The sequence below is a fragment of the Pseudophryne corroboree genome, chromosome 9 (assembly GCF_028390025.1).
Source record: "Pseudophryne corroboree isolate aPseCor3 chromosome 9, aPseCor3.hap2, whole genome shotgun sequence".
Lineage (NCBI taxonomy): Eukaryota > Metazoa > Chordata > Amphibia > Anura > Myobatrachidae > Pseudophryne > Pseudophryne corroboree.
Window position 1 is genome coordinate 340,693,941 of NC_086452.1, and position 16,680 is coordinate 340,710,620.

The 16,680-nt window shown below is 47.2% G+C and overlaps 1 protein-coding gene across 3 annotated transcripts in view; it reads left to right on the top strand.

The window, feature by feature from the left end:
* HDAC11 (histone deacetylase 11) overlaps nt 1-16,680 on the top strand; it is a 205,995-nt gene that overhangs the window by 140,599 nt on the left and 48,716 nt on the right. For 2 of the 3 annotated variants that reach the window (XM_063940608.1, XM_063940610.1), the window contains exons 5-9: nt 4,462-4,504; nt 6,452-6,528; nt 6,824-6,886; nt 8,589-8,685; nt 14,120-14,298. In XM_063940608.1, coding sequence (XP_063796678.1) covers nt 4,462-4,504; nt 6,452-6,528; nt 6,824-6,886; nt 8,589-8,685; nt 14,120-14,298 — 459 coding nt within the window. The remainder of the gene's footprint in view (nt 1-4,461; nt 4,505-6,451; nt 6,529-6,823; nt 6,887-8,588; nt 8,686-14,119; nt 14,299-16,680) is intronic. The other variant, XM_063940609.1, reaches the window with a different exon arrangement.

Sequence of the window (16,680 nt, forward strand, 5' to 3'; positions counted from 1 at the left end):
TCCTTCCTCATGGTGTCCCACCAGTAAGATTTTTGCAGAAACTTGAACATCTTCTGGACACCAGGATGACCGGGGAACTTGGAGTTATGAGCCCACTGCAGTATTTTCGGCCGGAATTTAGTTGGTACAGACATCCTTCCAGGGGGAGGACTCGGAGTAGTGGAAGCAGCGGAAACAGAAATTGGATTCAGAATTAAACTCCGCTTAAAATAATTCTCTTCATCTATGGGAGTTTGTGAACGAGAAAGCGCATCCGCTTTAGTATTGAAAGTCCCGGCCCGGTACTTGATAACAAAAGAAAATCGAGTGAAGAAAAGCGCCCACCTAGCTTGACGAGGTTTCACTGTGCGGTTTTGATGTACAACAAATTTTTGTGATCGGTGTAGATAGTAATTACATGTTTGGCCCCTTCTAAAAGATACCTCCACTCCTCCAAAGCGGATTTTATTGCTAAAAGTTCCTGATCACCAATAGAATAATTCCGTTCGGCCGGAGAGAATTTACGAGAGTGGAAGCCACACGGATGCAATTTCTTATCCGAGGAGTACTGGGAGAGAACGGCTCCGACTCCGACCGAGGACGCATCAACTTCCAGGAAAAAAGGTTCTTTGAAATTTGGTTGTTGGAGGACCGGGGCTGACATAAAAGCTGATTTTAAATAGGTGAAAGCTTCCATGGCCTCGAGAGACCACAAATCCGGGTTGGAGCCCTTTCTGGTCAAGGCGGTAATGGGTGCGACTATAGTCGAGAAACCCCTAATGAATTTCCTGTAATAATTCGCAAAGCCCAGGAATCTTTGTATTGCTTTCAAAGAGAGGGGCTGAGTCCAGTCACGAATGGCGGAAAGTTTCTCCGGGTCCATGCGAAGCTCCTTCCCCGAGATGATATAACCGAGGAACGGAATTGATGTTACTTCGAAGGTACATTTGGAGATCTTCGCATAGAGATGATTCTTTCGTAAACGGTGGAGCACCTCTTTGACCTGTGTCCTGTGTTCAGTAAGATCTTTGGAAAAAATCAGTATGTCGTCTAAATATACCACAACACTTCGATATAACATGTCTCGAAAGATCTCGTTGACGAATCCTTGAAAGACGGCGGGGGTATTACTAAGGCCGAACGGCATCACCAGATATTCGTAATGCCCATCCCTCGTATTGAAGGCTGTCTTCCATTCATCCCCTTCTCGGATACGTATAAGATTATAGGCTCCCCTCAAATCGAGCTTGGAGAAAACGTGGGCACCACGAACCCTATCAAACAACTCCGTAATTAGTGGCAAGGGGTATTTATTTTTGACGGTGATATCGTTTAGGCCGCGGTAATCGATACATGATCTTAACCCCCCCGTCCTTCTTCATCACGAAAAAGAAACCTGCTCCAGCCGGGGAGGTAGAGGGGCGAATGAATCCCTTGAGAAGATTGGACTTAATATAGTCCGACATGGCTTGAGTCTCGGGAAGTGACAAAGGATATGTGCGGCCACTGGGCGGCATATTCTCTGGGATTAGGTCAATGGGACAGTCCCAAGGCCTATGGGGTGGTAACTGGTCAGCCGCATGTTCCGAAAACACATCCTTGTACTCTTGATACGCCTCCGGAATAAGCTCTTCATCCGACTTAGAAGAGACACGGAGCGGACAGACAGGAGTGAGACAGTTAGCATGACAAAAAGAACTCCAAGACAGAATTTGTGAAGACTTCCAGTCGACGTGGGAATTATGGGTTTTGAGCCAAGGCAACCCGAGGACAAGGTCGTGAGGCATCTCCGGAATCACTAGGAGTTCTAGATGTTCTTGATGTAGCGCTCCGACCTGCAGCCTAACGGGCTCTGTGCGATATGTAATGAGGCCATTGGATATTCTGGTTCCATTAATAGCAGTCAAAGAAATAGGCCGTTTGATAGACCGCAACTTTAAATCCAGACCTTGGGCACAGGAGAAAGAAACGAAATTCCCAGCAGCCCCAGAGTCCAATAGGGCATTAAAAGATTTGACAACTGACTTGGAGGTCAAAGACACGGAAAGTAAGCAATCCAAAGTCGGAGAAGATTTGGACTTGACTCCCAACTTGACTCCTCCGAAACAAGCTAGGCCTGCCCGTTTCCCGGACGGGATTTACAAAACTTGAGGAAATGATCTGCGGCTCCACAGTAAAGGCAAAGTTTACCCTCACGACGACGCTGTCGTTCCTCCGAAGACAGTCGGGACCGGTTAATTTGCATGGGTTCGTCCGAACTGGACACAGCCGCCGGCCTAGGAGGAGGAAGCCGGAACCTGGAACGATCTGAACGACTACGTTCTCCTCCACGCTCCTGCATCCGAAGATCCACCTTGACGCAGAGGGAGATCAACTCTTCTAATGGATCCGGCAGATCCCTAGTGACCAACTCATCTTTCAGCCGGTCGGAGAGACCGTTCCAGAAGGCAGCCCTCAGGGCGTCATTATTCCAGCGAAGTTCAGAGGCAATGGTCTGGAAATGAACCACGTACTGACCCACGGAGCGGGAGCCCTGACGGACAGGGAGCAAGTCAGAAGAAGCAGTGGTCATCCTGCCGGGCTCGTCGAAGATTCTTCGAAAGGACGTGATGAAGTTGGTGTAGTTGGAAACCACGGGATCAGATCGTTCCCATAACGGAGACACCCAATCTAACGCTGACCCTTCGAGCAGAGAAATAATATACGCCACCTTAGACCGATCCATAGGAAAATTATGAGAGAGAAGCTCGAAGTGCACCTCACACTGGTTTAAAAAACCACGGCAATTCTTTGGATTCCCATTATAGCGGGAAGGAGTAGGAAGCTGAAGGCGTGACCTGGTACCGGCCGGAGGTTGGATGTTACTGGAAACGGCAACTGGAGCAGTTACGGGAACTGAAACCGGAATTACGGAAGCTAAGGATGCTTGAATTTGATCCAATCGGCCGGACAATTTCTGGAGATATTGCATCACCTGGCCCTGTGTCGCCTCCTGAGTCTGAACTCGGGAAGCCAAACTTTGGATGGTGCTCGACTCTGTGTTCCGATTCCCCGGGTCCATGAGGCCTGAGTATACTATCACTGACCTGGTTTGGGAGTGTTGTGGACTCGGGGTTTCTTCCGATGACCGGGAAGAGGAACCGCAACTGGGCCGCAGCAGAGATGGCCGAATGTAGGTTTTCAAGACAAGACTTGAAAAGGCGCTGATGAATTTGGTGAAGAATACCGTGAGCTCACCAAGAGTGACACTGAGGTGCGTGGAGACGCTGAGGTACTTGGAGGCACTGAGGTGCGTGGAGACGCTGAGGTACTTGGAGGCACTGAGGTGCGTGGAGACGCTGAGGTGCTTGGAGGCACTGAGAGCCACAGCAATACAGGAGCACTGGAGATCACAACTTCTAAGTAGAAAAGATGATACTCAGGCGCCGGAGCTCAGCCCGGCGTCTGAATTTGAACTTCCCGCCAGTACCTGATTGGTGGGAAGTGTTGATGACGTCACCCGCACCTTCAGTGGACGCCGGGCGTACCCGCGATGTCCACACTCACGATCGCGGGACGGAGCGCCGGGAGCCGGAGACCGCCAGCGAGGACGGCCGCACGGAGACCCAGCGTGCCCGGAGGGGTAAGTACGGCGGCCGCGGCATGACAGTCAGTATCGCGAGCACACTCATTATGTGCTTTCCGATACTATGTGCCGACCTAGCCCCTGTCGCATGGTGAGAATCGGGCATAGCCCGAATCTCACCGTGTGTACGGGCCTTTACATGGGGATGGTGCAAGTACTAATGATGATGGTTGCCGGTATAGGAGGAAAACAATAGGCAGAGGCAGAGCTGCTTCCCGCTTGAAACCACACAGATCCTTGCGTTGGCATGCACTATGCTCCATGGAGATGTGTGACATATGAATTATCAGTCTGGGACAATGCATAAAGCTCCTCTCAGACATGCAGCTCTCAGCATGGGATGTGCTGTATTGCATGCTCACTCCATGGATGAACGCTAAATACAGTACAGGGAGCACAGTATGCAATAAAGCAAAACCACTTTAAGAGCTGTCCTGTGACGTCAAACACAAGCTGAGAGCTGTCAGCTGTAAACTTACTTTTCCATCCCTCCAGATTTCATTAAATCCATCCAGAATAAATCATGTTGGATTTGGATTGTTTACACTCGTTGGTCAGTTGGGTATACAATGATGGCAACTGAAGTGAGCTAGAAGTAGAGGATGTCATGGAACCTGAAGAAGGACACACAGTGGTGGTGGCTGCAGTAACCTAGTGATGATACTGTGGTGAACAGTGTAATATGCTAGTTTTTCTGTAATAGCAAGACCAGCACATTTAAAAAAAGCCATGCAGCTGTCTTGCTGTGGGTAGTAACTACATGAAATTGCATACATACGTACAGTACAGGCTTCAGTCTGAAAGTGATGGACATAAAGCCAGGCAACCAGACAATTGAACATGTACTTTTCTTTCAGGCTGGGAAACTGGCTATTGACAGAGGATGGGCGATAAATGTTGGTAAATATACATTTTAGTTTCTCATGACAACATAAAGTAAGGTCTGTGTGGCCCTATGAACATTACCCCCCCATGTTAGTGCTACAATAGACCTGTATAATATTAATAAGCAGGATGATGACCGGACATGCAACTAATACCCCTTTTCCACTAGCGTAGCACGGGTCGCAGCCGTGTCGCCTGACACGACTGCGACCCGTGCTACAGCCCCCTGCAGACAGCGCTCACCAACCCGGCAATTGCCGGGTTGGTGACGCGCTAGTGACGAGTCAGGGGCGGCGCTGGGAGATCACATGGTCTCCCAGCGCCGCCCTCCCTATGCACTGTGAACGGGAGCCGTGTCGCATCGACACGGCTCCCCTTTACACTACAACCCTACCCGGATCATTCCCGTGTCCTACCCAGGTAGATAGCCGGGTAGGATTCACGGGTCACTTGATCCGGGTTGACCCTTTTCCACTTGCAAAAAACACGGGTAAATGCGCGCCCCCGTGCATTTACCCGTGTTTCTTGAGCTAGTGGAAAAGGGGTATTATATAATCATCTTTCCCCAGGCCTTTATGCAATGACTTTCCATTCTGGAACATTCATAGACATGCAAAGGATTAGTATTTTTTTCTTTGCTATCAGATATGTAATGGGCCTGATTCAGATGTGGTTGTTCTTGCTGCTGTGGTTGCTATCTTTTGCCATATGCTATTGCCATTATATGCTAATATGGGCAGATGCTAACCTGAGCACAGGGACGCTCATTGCAGTCGAATCATTTCCATTCGATGGCGTATAACTGCTGATACATCGGTACCATCATCGCAAATCGAGTCATGTTGCAGAGTCTTAAGTGCCTCTGTAGAAACGCAGGCTGAGCCGCTCTCCTGGGATGCTGAGGGATATTCAGTAGCCAGCAAGATTGCAATTGCTGATTTATGCACGCCCAGAAAACATCGTCTGAGCGGCCATGACACACCTGAGTTTACCCCATTAAATGTGAAAAATGTTTTCAGTCTCTTCGTATAGCCTTTGGTGCATTTTTGGGGACTGATTCCTGGTTACACGCAATCCGAACACAATGCGATTGTTCACATAGTGATTATTTTGCAACTGCATATACGGCACAATGTGCTACACAGAGAGTGCACACACAAAGGTGCTCTTGTGTATGGGTATCAGAAATGTGGTTGGAAAGTGATGAGCTTTCCTGGGAGCTGACCGGGAGGCGGCTAGTAGTGCAAGCAAATAAGGTCCATTCAGTGGGCATATTATTGGAAAGTTGCAGGTCTGTCAGTGGATGCAGCTGCACGCAAAGCCAGTCAGCCGCAAGCATAGGAGGCCATGGTCAGATGGAGAAATGGCAAATGCTGGTCCAAATTTTGATGGTGGCTATTAAGGATGCACCAATCGGTATTACATTATGCGCGACTGCTAAAAGTGGGCATGTCAGACATTCCGCATGGACGTACACAAGGGAATTAATTTGCAATGGCATTTGCATAAACTTGCAGATGGGTGACCACCAATTCACACTGCTGTGTGCGCTTTAGGCAACTCAGGCTCTTAGTGGCTACTGTGTCTCATTTGATAACATTGTGGCATAAATTTACACAAAATCAAGCAGACACTGGCTTTCAATGCATGACTTGCACTAGACAGATATAAAGAAATATCAGATAGGTTGTTGACATTTAGTGCATATTTTGCCCCTAATTGTAATTTTGGTAAGTAGTCCTTGGGCCAATCATATTTATGGAATATGTAATACTCTGGAAAAACATAACTAATTATAAATAAAAATTATAGCTGATCAACCAGTTATTTAGAAACGGCCACCTGTGTGAGAGAGAAATATGAGTTATATTGCATGTTATTGTGTGTGTCTGTACACTATGTTGTTGCAACTCCCTAGCCTAGCTATCTTATAGTAACCTTTTATTTTTGTTTTGTTACAAGGCGGAGGCTTCCATCACTGCTCCAGTGATAAAGGTGGAGGATTCTGTGCATATGCGGATATTACATTAGCTATAAAGGTACTGTATTATACTAAAGCATGACTTAAAACTGATTTTAATCAATATATATTTTCTAGAGCTACAGTATTGTTGATCAACAAAACCAAAGTGACCACGTGTCACAACAGGGCAGTTTTCCTACAGGGTCTCGGGTTATTTTCATTTATATCAAACAACCAGCATGGAAGCTCCAACTGTCATAGAAATAAAATATGCATAGAAAAATAGTAGATAAGAACAGTAATCAGAGCTAAAATATGTGTGGACAAATAAAGTCATAAGATATTTTATATTATTTGTCTTCCTTTTGTAGTTTTTATTTGATCATGTTGAAAGTGTATCCAAGGCAACCATAATAGACCTGGATGCCCATCAGGTACTGAAATATTTCTGTATATACATATATATCATTTCATAATCTCGCCAAGGTGATAAAAGTTACAATGTAACATCAAAAAGCTAATTTGCTTATAAAACAAGTGAATGTACAGTATATAGACACAAATGCCCTCATTCCGAGTTGTTCGCTCGCAAGCTGCTTTAAGCAGCATTGCACACGCTAAGCCGCCGCCTAGTGGGAGTGAATCTTAGCTTTGCAGAATTGCGAACGAAAGATTCGCAGAATTGCGAAAAGAAATTTCTTTGCAGTTTCTGAGTAGCTCGAGAATTACTCTGCCACTGCGATCAGTTCAGTCAGTTTCGTTCCTGGTTTGAAGTCACAAACACACCCAGCGTTCGCCCAGACACTCCCCTGTTTCTCCAGCCACTCCCGCGTTTTTCCCAGAAACTGCAGCGTTTTTTCACACACACCCATAAAACAGCCAGTTTCCGCCCAGAAACACCCACTTCCTGTCAATCACACTACGATCACCAGAACGAAGAGATTTCTTCGTTAAGCCGTGAGTAAAATACCAAACTTTTTAGCAAATTTACTTGGCGCAGACGCACTGCGAACATTGCGCATGCGCAGTTTGCGACAAATCGCTCCGTTGCGAAAAAAAATAACGAGCAAACAACTCGGAATGAGGGCCAATGTTCTGCAAAGTATTTGTGGTTAACACTTCTTACTCAATCTCTAATGATATCACACATATCACCTGCTACATAGCTGCATCCTCAACCTATTGTATTGAGAGAGGATTATCACACTTAAATGATATTGGCAGGTGGGCTCTGGATGGAGGTAAAAATATTATGGGGAAGGACAAGCAAACAATGGCACATCTACTGAATGTTGAGATTTGCAAGCATATTTACTTGCACCATAATAGAAAATGGGTAAAGATGACATTTACAGTATATATTCATATATTTATCCCATATTTACATTAGACATATACAAAGGGAAAATAAAAACATACAGTTTGAGTGCCTAAAAAAATGTATAATAGTAAATAGACCTACTGTATGTTTGCAGGTATATAGTAAATTCTTATGGCAGTGGTTACCAGCCAGTTTGCTGTAAGAAAAAAGCATCAGATGCACTGTGCAGTCTAATAGGCCCTACACACTGGCCGACAATCCTCAAAGATATGAACGATCTTGTTCATTATTGAACGAGATAACGTTCATATCTTTGAGTGTGGAGTCACCAGCGATGAACGATGCGCGGCCCCGCGCTCGTTCATCGCTGGTGCCCCGTCGGCTGTGCATGCAGGCCAATATGGACGATCTCATCCATATTTGCCTGCACTTGTATGGAGCCGTGTGACGGGGGGAGTGAAGAAACTTCACTCCCCCAGTTACTGCCCCCCCCCCGCCGCCGGGTCGCCCGTCTGCCGTATCGGCGGTCGGGCAGCTCGGCAGCGTATCGCCGTGTCTGTAGGGCCTTTAAGCAAACACTTCCCAATCTCAATCTTCAACTTCAATGTCAGTGAACTCTGGCAGCCAATCAGAGCTCAAGAAGGGATAAATGTCCAGCTTTATTGACAATGAAAATGCATAGTACACCTGGGGTTAGATTACTGGCACTGTGATTAATATAGGACATGGATCTGTATGGGGCACATATTAAGCTTTATACAGTATTTGATGTGATTTGTTTTGGAAATTCGCTAACACTACATCGTTTTCATTAGGGTAATGGACATGGAAGAGATTTCATGGATGATAAAAGGGTCTACATTATGGATGTGTACAACCGGCATATTTATCCTGGAGATACTATAGCAAAGCGTATGTAATATAACTTAGATAACATAGCCCATGTAAAATCATTATTGTTTATTTCATTTTTCCATATTAGGAGATTTCTGAGGTTTTGTTGCTAGCAACAATCCAATTACATAGTATAATATTAGTGTAGAGAGGGAGGGGGGCGAGTATTAATTACCCAGGGCCGAGTTTGTTGGAGGGGCTCGATTCCACCCCCACCCTTCTTACCTGTCAGCCTGCAGCATGCAGCCAGTGCATGCAGGGGAAGGTTAGCGATTGCACTGATCGTACCCATCCCCTGGGTCTGTTCCTGTCTGTGGGATACACTGTGTCCCAATGTGCAGGTTGCCAATAGTCTTTTTTTCATGTTTTTCTAAGGGGAGTGGCCACATTGTGGTGATTAGGCCACGTCACCTGCAGTCAGTGATGCCGAGAGAGGGGGGTGAGGGTACAAATTACCCAGGCCCAGGTCTGATGGAGGGGCCCAGTGAGGGCCCAGGCCCCCTCCCCCTTACCTAGCAGCAGCAGCTGCAGCTCTTTTCCTAGGCCCAGCACACGCTGCTGTGTACTGGGCTGCAGTGTGGCCATGGAGGTGCTTAAAATACTATTTTTTCAGTATTTTTTTCCAAGGGTACATGACCACGCCTCCTGTGATTAGGCCATGCCCCTTGAAAAGTACCTGGGCCCATCCCGGCTCTCGACTGCCCAGCCTGCAGTACCAGGGTGCAGACAGGCTGTCTACAGCCTTGTACATCAGACTGACTTAAAGAAATGACACACTCCCACATTTCATAGTGGTTCCATGTACTCCCATTGTTGCCACCCTGAAATGCCCAATTTCACAGAAAGATAGATTTGAGTTCTGTACACTCTGCATAGGAGGGACATACGCAAAAATGCTTAAATTCGCATCTGCGCATGCGCCGTATGCAAAATCTTGCTGCTTGCGCCCATGCACAGAGATTTGTCCGACTCAGAATCATCCCCTATGTCGGGATTTTTCTTTTGTAGCATTAAGTTGGTCAGACGTATATTGTGAGTCTGTTTTTATTTTGTGTGTGCGTGTACCAGAAAGACAAAGTGAATATATATTAGATTTTTCTTGGGGAGACAAAAAATATGTAACTAACATTGCGGATGCAGCAAAAGTATATTTCATCCCCTGTCTCTACCTCTGTGAAACCCGGGCATGATCTGAGATGAGATATGAGAGCGAGCCAGAGGGGCAGAATGCAGCGAGAGAGAGAGGGACTATGGGGGTAATTCCAAGTTGATCGCAGCAGGATTTTTGATAGCAATTGGGCAAAACCATGTGCACTGCAGGGGAGGCAGATATAACATGTGCAGAGAGAGTTAGATTTGGTTGGGGTGTGTTCAATCTGCAATCTAATTTGCAGTGTAAAAATAAAGCAGCCAGTATTTACCCTGCACAGAAATAAAATAACCCACCCAAATCTAACTCTCTCTGCACGTTATATCTGCCTCCCCTGCCGTGCACACGGTTTTGCCCAATTGCTATCAAAAATCCTGCTGCGATCAACTTGGAATTACCCCCAATAGGAAGAGCGAATACATGGAGAGGGTAGAGAATATAGGGGGTAATTCAGACCTGATTGTAGCAGCAAATTTGTTAGCAGGTGGGCAAAACTATGTGCACTGCGGGGGGGGGGGGGGGGGGGGGGGCAGATATAACATGTGCACAGAGAGTAATAGGCCCTACACACTGGGTGATAATACTCAAAGATATGAACGGTCTCGTTCATTAATGAACGAGATAACGTTCATATCTTTGAGTGTGGAGGCACCAGCGATGAACGATGCGCGGCCCCGCGCTCGTTCATCGCTGGTGCCCCGTCGCCTGTGCATGCAGGCCAATATGGACGATCTCGTCCATATTTGCCTGCATTTCTATGGAGCCGGGTGACGGGGGGAGTGAAGAAACTTCAGTCCCCCCGTCACTTGCCCACGCCGACGGTTCGCCCATATCCGCCGTCGGGCAGCTCAGCAGCGGATCGCTCAATGTGTAGGGCCCTTTAGATTTGGGTGGGGTGTGTTCAAACTGAAATCTAAATTGCAGTGTAAAAATAAAGCAGCCAGTATTTACCCTGCACAGAAACAAATTAACCCACTCAAATCTAAATTTCCACTGTACATGTTATATCTGTCCCCCTTGCAGTGCACATGGTTTTGGGGGTAATTCTGAGTTGATCGCAGCAGGAACTTTGTTAGCAGTTGGGCAAAACCATGTGCACTGCAGAGGGGACAGATATAACATGTGCAGAGAGAGTTAGATTTGGGTGTGGTGTGTTCAATCTAAAATCTAAATTGCAGTGTAAAAATAAAGCAGCCAGTATTTACCCTGCACAGAAACAAAATAACCCACCCAACTCTAACTCTTTCTGCACATGTTATATCTGCCTCCCCTGCAGTGCATATGGTTTTGCCCAACTGCTAACAAAGGGGGTCATTCCGAGTTTGCTCGTTGTCGATTTTTGCTATGCTGCGATTTGTTGCTAATTGCGCATGCGCAAGGCACGCAGGGCGCATGCGCTTAGTTATTTAACTAAAAACTTAGCAGTTTTGCTGTGGATCCTGCGGCGCTTTTCAGTCGCACTGCTGATCGGTGAATGATTGACAGCAAAAGGGCGTTTCTGGGTGGTAACTGAGCGTTTTCCGGGAGTGTGCTAAAAAACGCAGGCGTGTCAGGGAGAAACGGGGGAGTGGCTGGCCGAACGCAGGGCGTGTTTGTGACGTCAATCCAGGAACTAAACGGACTGAGCTGATCGCAATCTAGGAGTAGATCTGGAGCTACTCAGAAACTGCAAAGAATTATTTAGTAGCAGTTCTGCTACTCTTTCGTTCGCTATTCTGCTAAGCTAAGATACACTACCAGAGGGCGGCGGACTAGCGTGTGCAATGCTGCTAAAAGCAGCTAGCGAGTGGACAACTCGGAATGACACCCAAAGTTCCTGCTGCGATCAACTCAGAATTACCCCCTTTGCCCATTAGAGAACAATTTTGCGGCTGCGATCAGGTCTGAATTAGGCCCTTATTCAGGTCCAATCATCATAGTATGCCACTTACCAGATTCTCTCTCTATTGCGATGATACAGCACTCAGATACACACACACACACACACACACACACACACACACACACATCTGCTGCCACTGGACGAGTGCCCTTTATACTGCATTTAGTGACCACTGGCCAGGCTAAGGGGAAAGTTTTTTTGGGGCAACTGGAAACCACATCCCCTATGTTTGCCTATGGTGGTTCCTGAACTTGAATCACGACACCCTAGAGCATCAGAAAAGTTTTCACGGCACCTCTAGGCCAAAAGTTTCTTGCGAAATTTAGAAAGAAATATTAAATTAAGTAAATTGTGTTTTACATGTCATCCTTAGGTTCAATTGTGTGGTGAGGGACAAGATTTGCTTCTATTGTCCACATATTTTATTATTGACAGGCACATCCAGTGCTGGTGGCTATTACATTGACCACGGCACCCCTGCAAGTGCCCCTATGCATTCCAGGATTCCTAAGCACACAGTTTGAGAACCACTAGAATACAGGGAGAGAGAGTAGGGAATACAGGGAGAAGGAGAGAGAATATAGTGGGAGAAAGAGAAGGGAATACAGGGAGAGAGAGTAGGGAATACAGGGAGAAGGAGAGAGAATATAGTGGGAGAAGGAGAAGGGAATACAGGGAGAGGGAGTGAGTAGAGGTAGAGGTAATACAGGCGGAAGGAGCGATAATACAGTGAGAGGGAATATAGAGAGAGAAAGAGAGGGAATACAGGGAGATGGAGAGAGAATATTGGGGGTCATTCCGAGTTGTTCGCTCGTTATTTTTTTGTCGCAACGGAGCGAATAGTCGCTAATGTGCATGCGCAATGTCGGCAGTGCGACTGCGCCAAGTAAATTTGCTATGCAGTTAGGTATTTTACTCACGGCATTACGAGGTTTTTTCTTCGTTCTGGTGATCGTAATGTGATTGACAGGAAGTGGGTGTTTCTGGGCGGAAACTGGCCGTTTTATGGGAGTGTGTGAAAAAACGCGACCGTTTCTGGGAAAAACGCGGGAGTGGTTGGAGAAACGGAGGAGTGTCTGGGCGAACGCTGGGTGTGTTTGTGACGTCAAACCAGGAACGACAAGCACTGAACTGATCGCAGATGCCGAGTAAGTGTGGAGCTACTCAGAAACTGCTAAGAAGTGTCTATTCGCAAATTTGCTAATCTTTCGTTCGCAATTTTGATAAGCTAAGATTCACTCCCAGTAGGCGGCGGCTTAGCGTGTGCAAAGCTGCTAAAAGCAGCTTGCGAGCGAACAACTCGGAATGACCACCATAGAGGGAGAGGGGATAAAGAGAGAGAAAGAGAGGGAATACATGGAGATGGAGAGAGAATATAGAGGGAGAGGGGATATATGGGGGCAGTCCGAGTTGATCGCACGCTAGCTACTTTTTGCAGCGCTGCGATCAGATAGTCGCCATCTATAGGGGAGTGTATTTTTGCTTTGCAAGTGTGCGAACGCCTGTGCAGCCGAGCTCTGCAAAAAAAATTTGTGCAGTTTCTGAGTAGCTCTGAACTTACTCAGCCCTTGCGATCACTTCAGCCTGTCTGGTCCCGGAATTGACGTCAGACACCCGCCCTGCAAACGCTTGGACACGCCTGTGTTTTCCCAAACACTCCCAGAAAATGGTCAGTTGACACCCATAAACGCCCTCTTCCTGTCAATCTCCTTGCGATCGGCTGTGCGAATGGATTCTTCGTTAAATCCATCACTCAGCAACGATCCGCTTTGTACCCATATGACGCGCCTGCGCATTGCGGTGCATATGCATGCGCAGTAGTGACCTGATCGATGCGCTGCAAAAAACGGCAGCGTACGAACGGGTCAAAATGACCCCCATAGAGAGAAAAAGAGAGGGAATACAGGGAGATGGAGAGAGAATATAGAAGGGGAGGGAGAGGGGATATAGAGAGAACGAGAGGGAATACAGAGATATGGAGAGAGAATATAGAGGGATATAGAGAGAACGAGAGGGAATACAGGGAGATGAAGAGAGAATATAGAAGGGGAGGGAGAGGGGATATAGAGAGAACGAGAGGGAATACAGGGAGATGGAGAGAAAATAAAGGGAGAGAGAAATCAAGGACAAGAAAAAAAACACCAAACACCACAAACAAAAACAAATACACCCAATTCAACTCCTTGCTCAACAGCTAGTTATAAATGTTTGTGTCTTTTTTTTTTGTATTTGTTACGCAAAACCTGTTGATGTGGAAAAAATACTTTGAGAAATTACGCACCACAGCACCAGTGAAGTACAAACGTCTATGAGGTTTATACCTGTTGCAAAGCAGGCATGCAGAATGCCATGTACTTATGCTGTATAAGACATCCATACAATATGTGAATACTAACCTAACTTGTACATACACCATACAGGAGCAATAAAACGGAGGATTGAGCTAGACTGGGGCACTGAAGACAAAGAATATCTGGAAAAAGTAGAAACACATGTCAAAGGGGCACTGAATGAAATCACTCCAGATGTGATCGTGTACAATGCAGGCACCGATATATTGGATGGGGATCCACTTGGAGGTCTGTCCATTTCCCCTCAAGTAAGTAATGTGACTGCATATGAGGGTAATAATGGACTAATAAATAACATGATGGAAATAACACATGTGTTCTGTAACCTATATAAACTATTGCTTTCAGTGAGCGGAATCCGGTCAGGATCATGCATTGTACCGAGTGGTCAGAATGACTGTTGTGCCCCAAACAGTTACCTTTTATCCTGACTTATTTTACATCTGATTGGATGATGATTAGATCTGCAGGTTTGTGTGAACATTGACTGACAATACTAAATGGCTCAGTCTGTGATACAAAATGGCCACATGTGTGTGTGATCAGCATTAATATAATTTGCACTATATTGAGAAAAAGTGATATCTCACTGATTCCCACACATTAGAGGATTCTTGTTCAGTTTGCCATGGCCGCAAATAGGGAAGGGGGGCTAAGGGGGCATGTGCCCCCGGTGCAGAATCTGAGAGGGTGCAGAGATGGGTACTCTACCTCCCCTCCTTCCTCTCAGCCCTAAAGGGATACCTTCTGTTGGGTCTGAGAACCCTCACTGCAGACACCCGCTCCCCAGCACCACCAATGACACTCCCCCCTCCCTGGCAACTAGAACACTAATGAATGGACAGGGGTGGTGACCAAGGACTCTCCAGCTGACCCCTTTAATTTCCCAAGCGCTGGTCCATGGCTGCTCACACACTCCTGTGCCTGTGTAAGTGATGTCTACCCAGTGGCGGAACTAGCGAGCGGTGGGCCCAGGTGCGACAAAATGCTTTGGGCCCCCCATCCCATCCAAGTCCACCCCCTCACCCCTGGAGAGGATCTGGTGAGGGGGACCTGCTCAGGGCCAGAGAAAGGGATACCTAGCAACAGTGCCGTAACTAGACATTTTAGCACTGTGTGCAAGAAACGGCATCGGAGCCCCACCCCTGCATGCAAAACAGGGGCAGCCGTAGGCGCGCGCAAAAATACATAGTGGCGTGGCTTCGTGGGGAAGGGGTGTGGCCACAAAATAATACCGATTCATAAAACGGTACACAGTAGTCTCCATTATTCAAATTACGCCGCACAGTAGCACCACTACACCAGGTACAGACCCTTTTACACCTTACAGCGGACAGATTCCTCTTTTTACACATTACAACAGACAGTGTCCCCTTTTTACACATTACGGCAGACAGCGTCCCCCTTTTTACACATAACGGCAGACAGCGTCCCCTTTTTACACATCACGGCAGACAGTGTGCTCTTGTTACACATAGCGGCAGACAGCGTACACTTTTTACACATAACGGCAGACAGCGTGCCCTTGTTAAACATAGCAGCAGACAGTGTGCCCTTGTTACACATCACGGCAGACAGATTCCCCCTTTTTACATATCGCGTCAGGCAGATTCCTCCTTTTTACTCATTACGTCAGGCAGATTCCCCCTTTCTCTAACGTCCTAAGTGGATGCTGGGGACTCCGTAAGGACCATGGGGAATAGCGGCTCCGCAGGAGACTGGGCACATCTAAAGAAAGCTTTAGGACTATCTGGTGTGCACTGGCTCCTCCCCCTATGACCCTCCTCCAAGCCTCAGTTAGATTTTTGTGCCCGAACGAGAAGGGTGCACACTAGGGGCTCTCCTGAGCTTCTTAGTGAAAGTTTTAGTTTAGGTTTTTTATTTTCAGTGAGACCTGCTGGCAACAGGCTCACTGCATCGAGGGACTAAGGGGAGAAGAAGCGAACTCACCTGCGTGCAGAGTGGATTGGGCTTCTTAGGCTACTGGACATTAGCTCCAGAGGGACGATCACAGGCCCAGCCTGGATGGGTCCCAGAGCCGCGCCGCCGGCCCCCTTACAGAGCCAGAAGGCAGAAGAGGTCCGGAAAATCGGCGGCAGAAGACGTCCTGTCTTCAACAAGGTAGCGCACAGCACCGCAGCTGTGCGCCATTGCTCTCAGCACACTTCACACTCCGGTCACTGAGGGTGCAGGGCGCTGGGGGGGAGCGCCCTGAGACGCAATAATAAACACCTTGGATGGCAAAAGAATGCATCACATATAGCTCCTGGGCTATATGGATGCATTTAACCCCTGCCAAAATACATAGAAAAACGGGAGATAAGGCCGCCGATAAGGGGGCGGAGCCTATCTCCTCAGCACACTGGCGCCATTTTCCCTCACAGCTCCGTTGGAGGGAAGCTCCCTGTCTCTCCCCTGCAGTCACTACACTACAGAAAGGGTTATAAAAGAGAGGGGGGGCACTAATTACGCGCAGTATTAAAGATACAGCAGCTATAAGGGGAAAAACACTTATATAAGGTTATCCCTGTATATATATATAGCGCTCTGGTGTGTGCTGGCAAACTCTCCCTCTGTCTCCCCAAAGGGCTAGTGGGGTCCTGTCCTCTATCAGAGCATTCCCTGTGTGT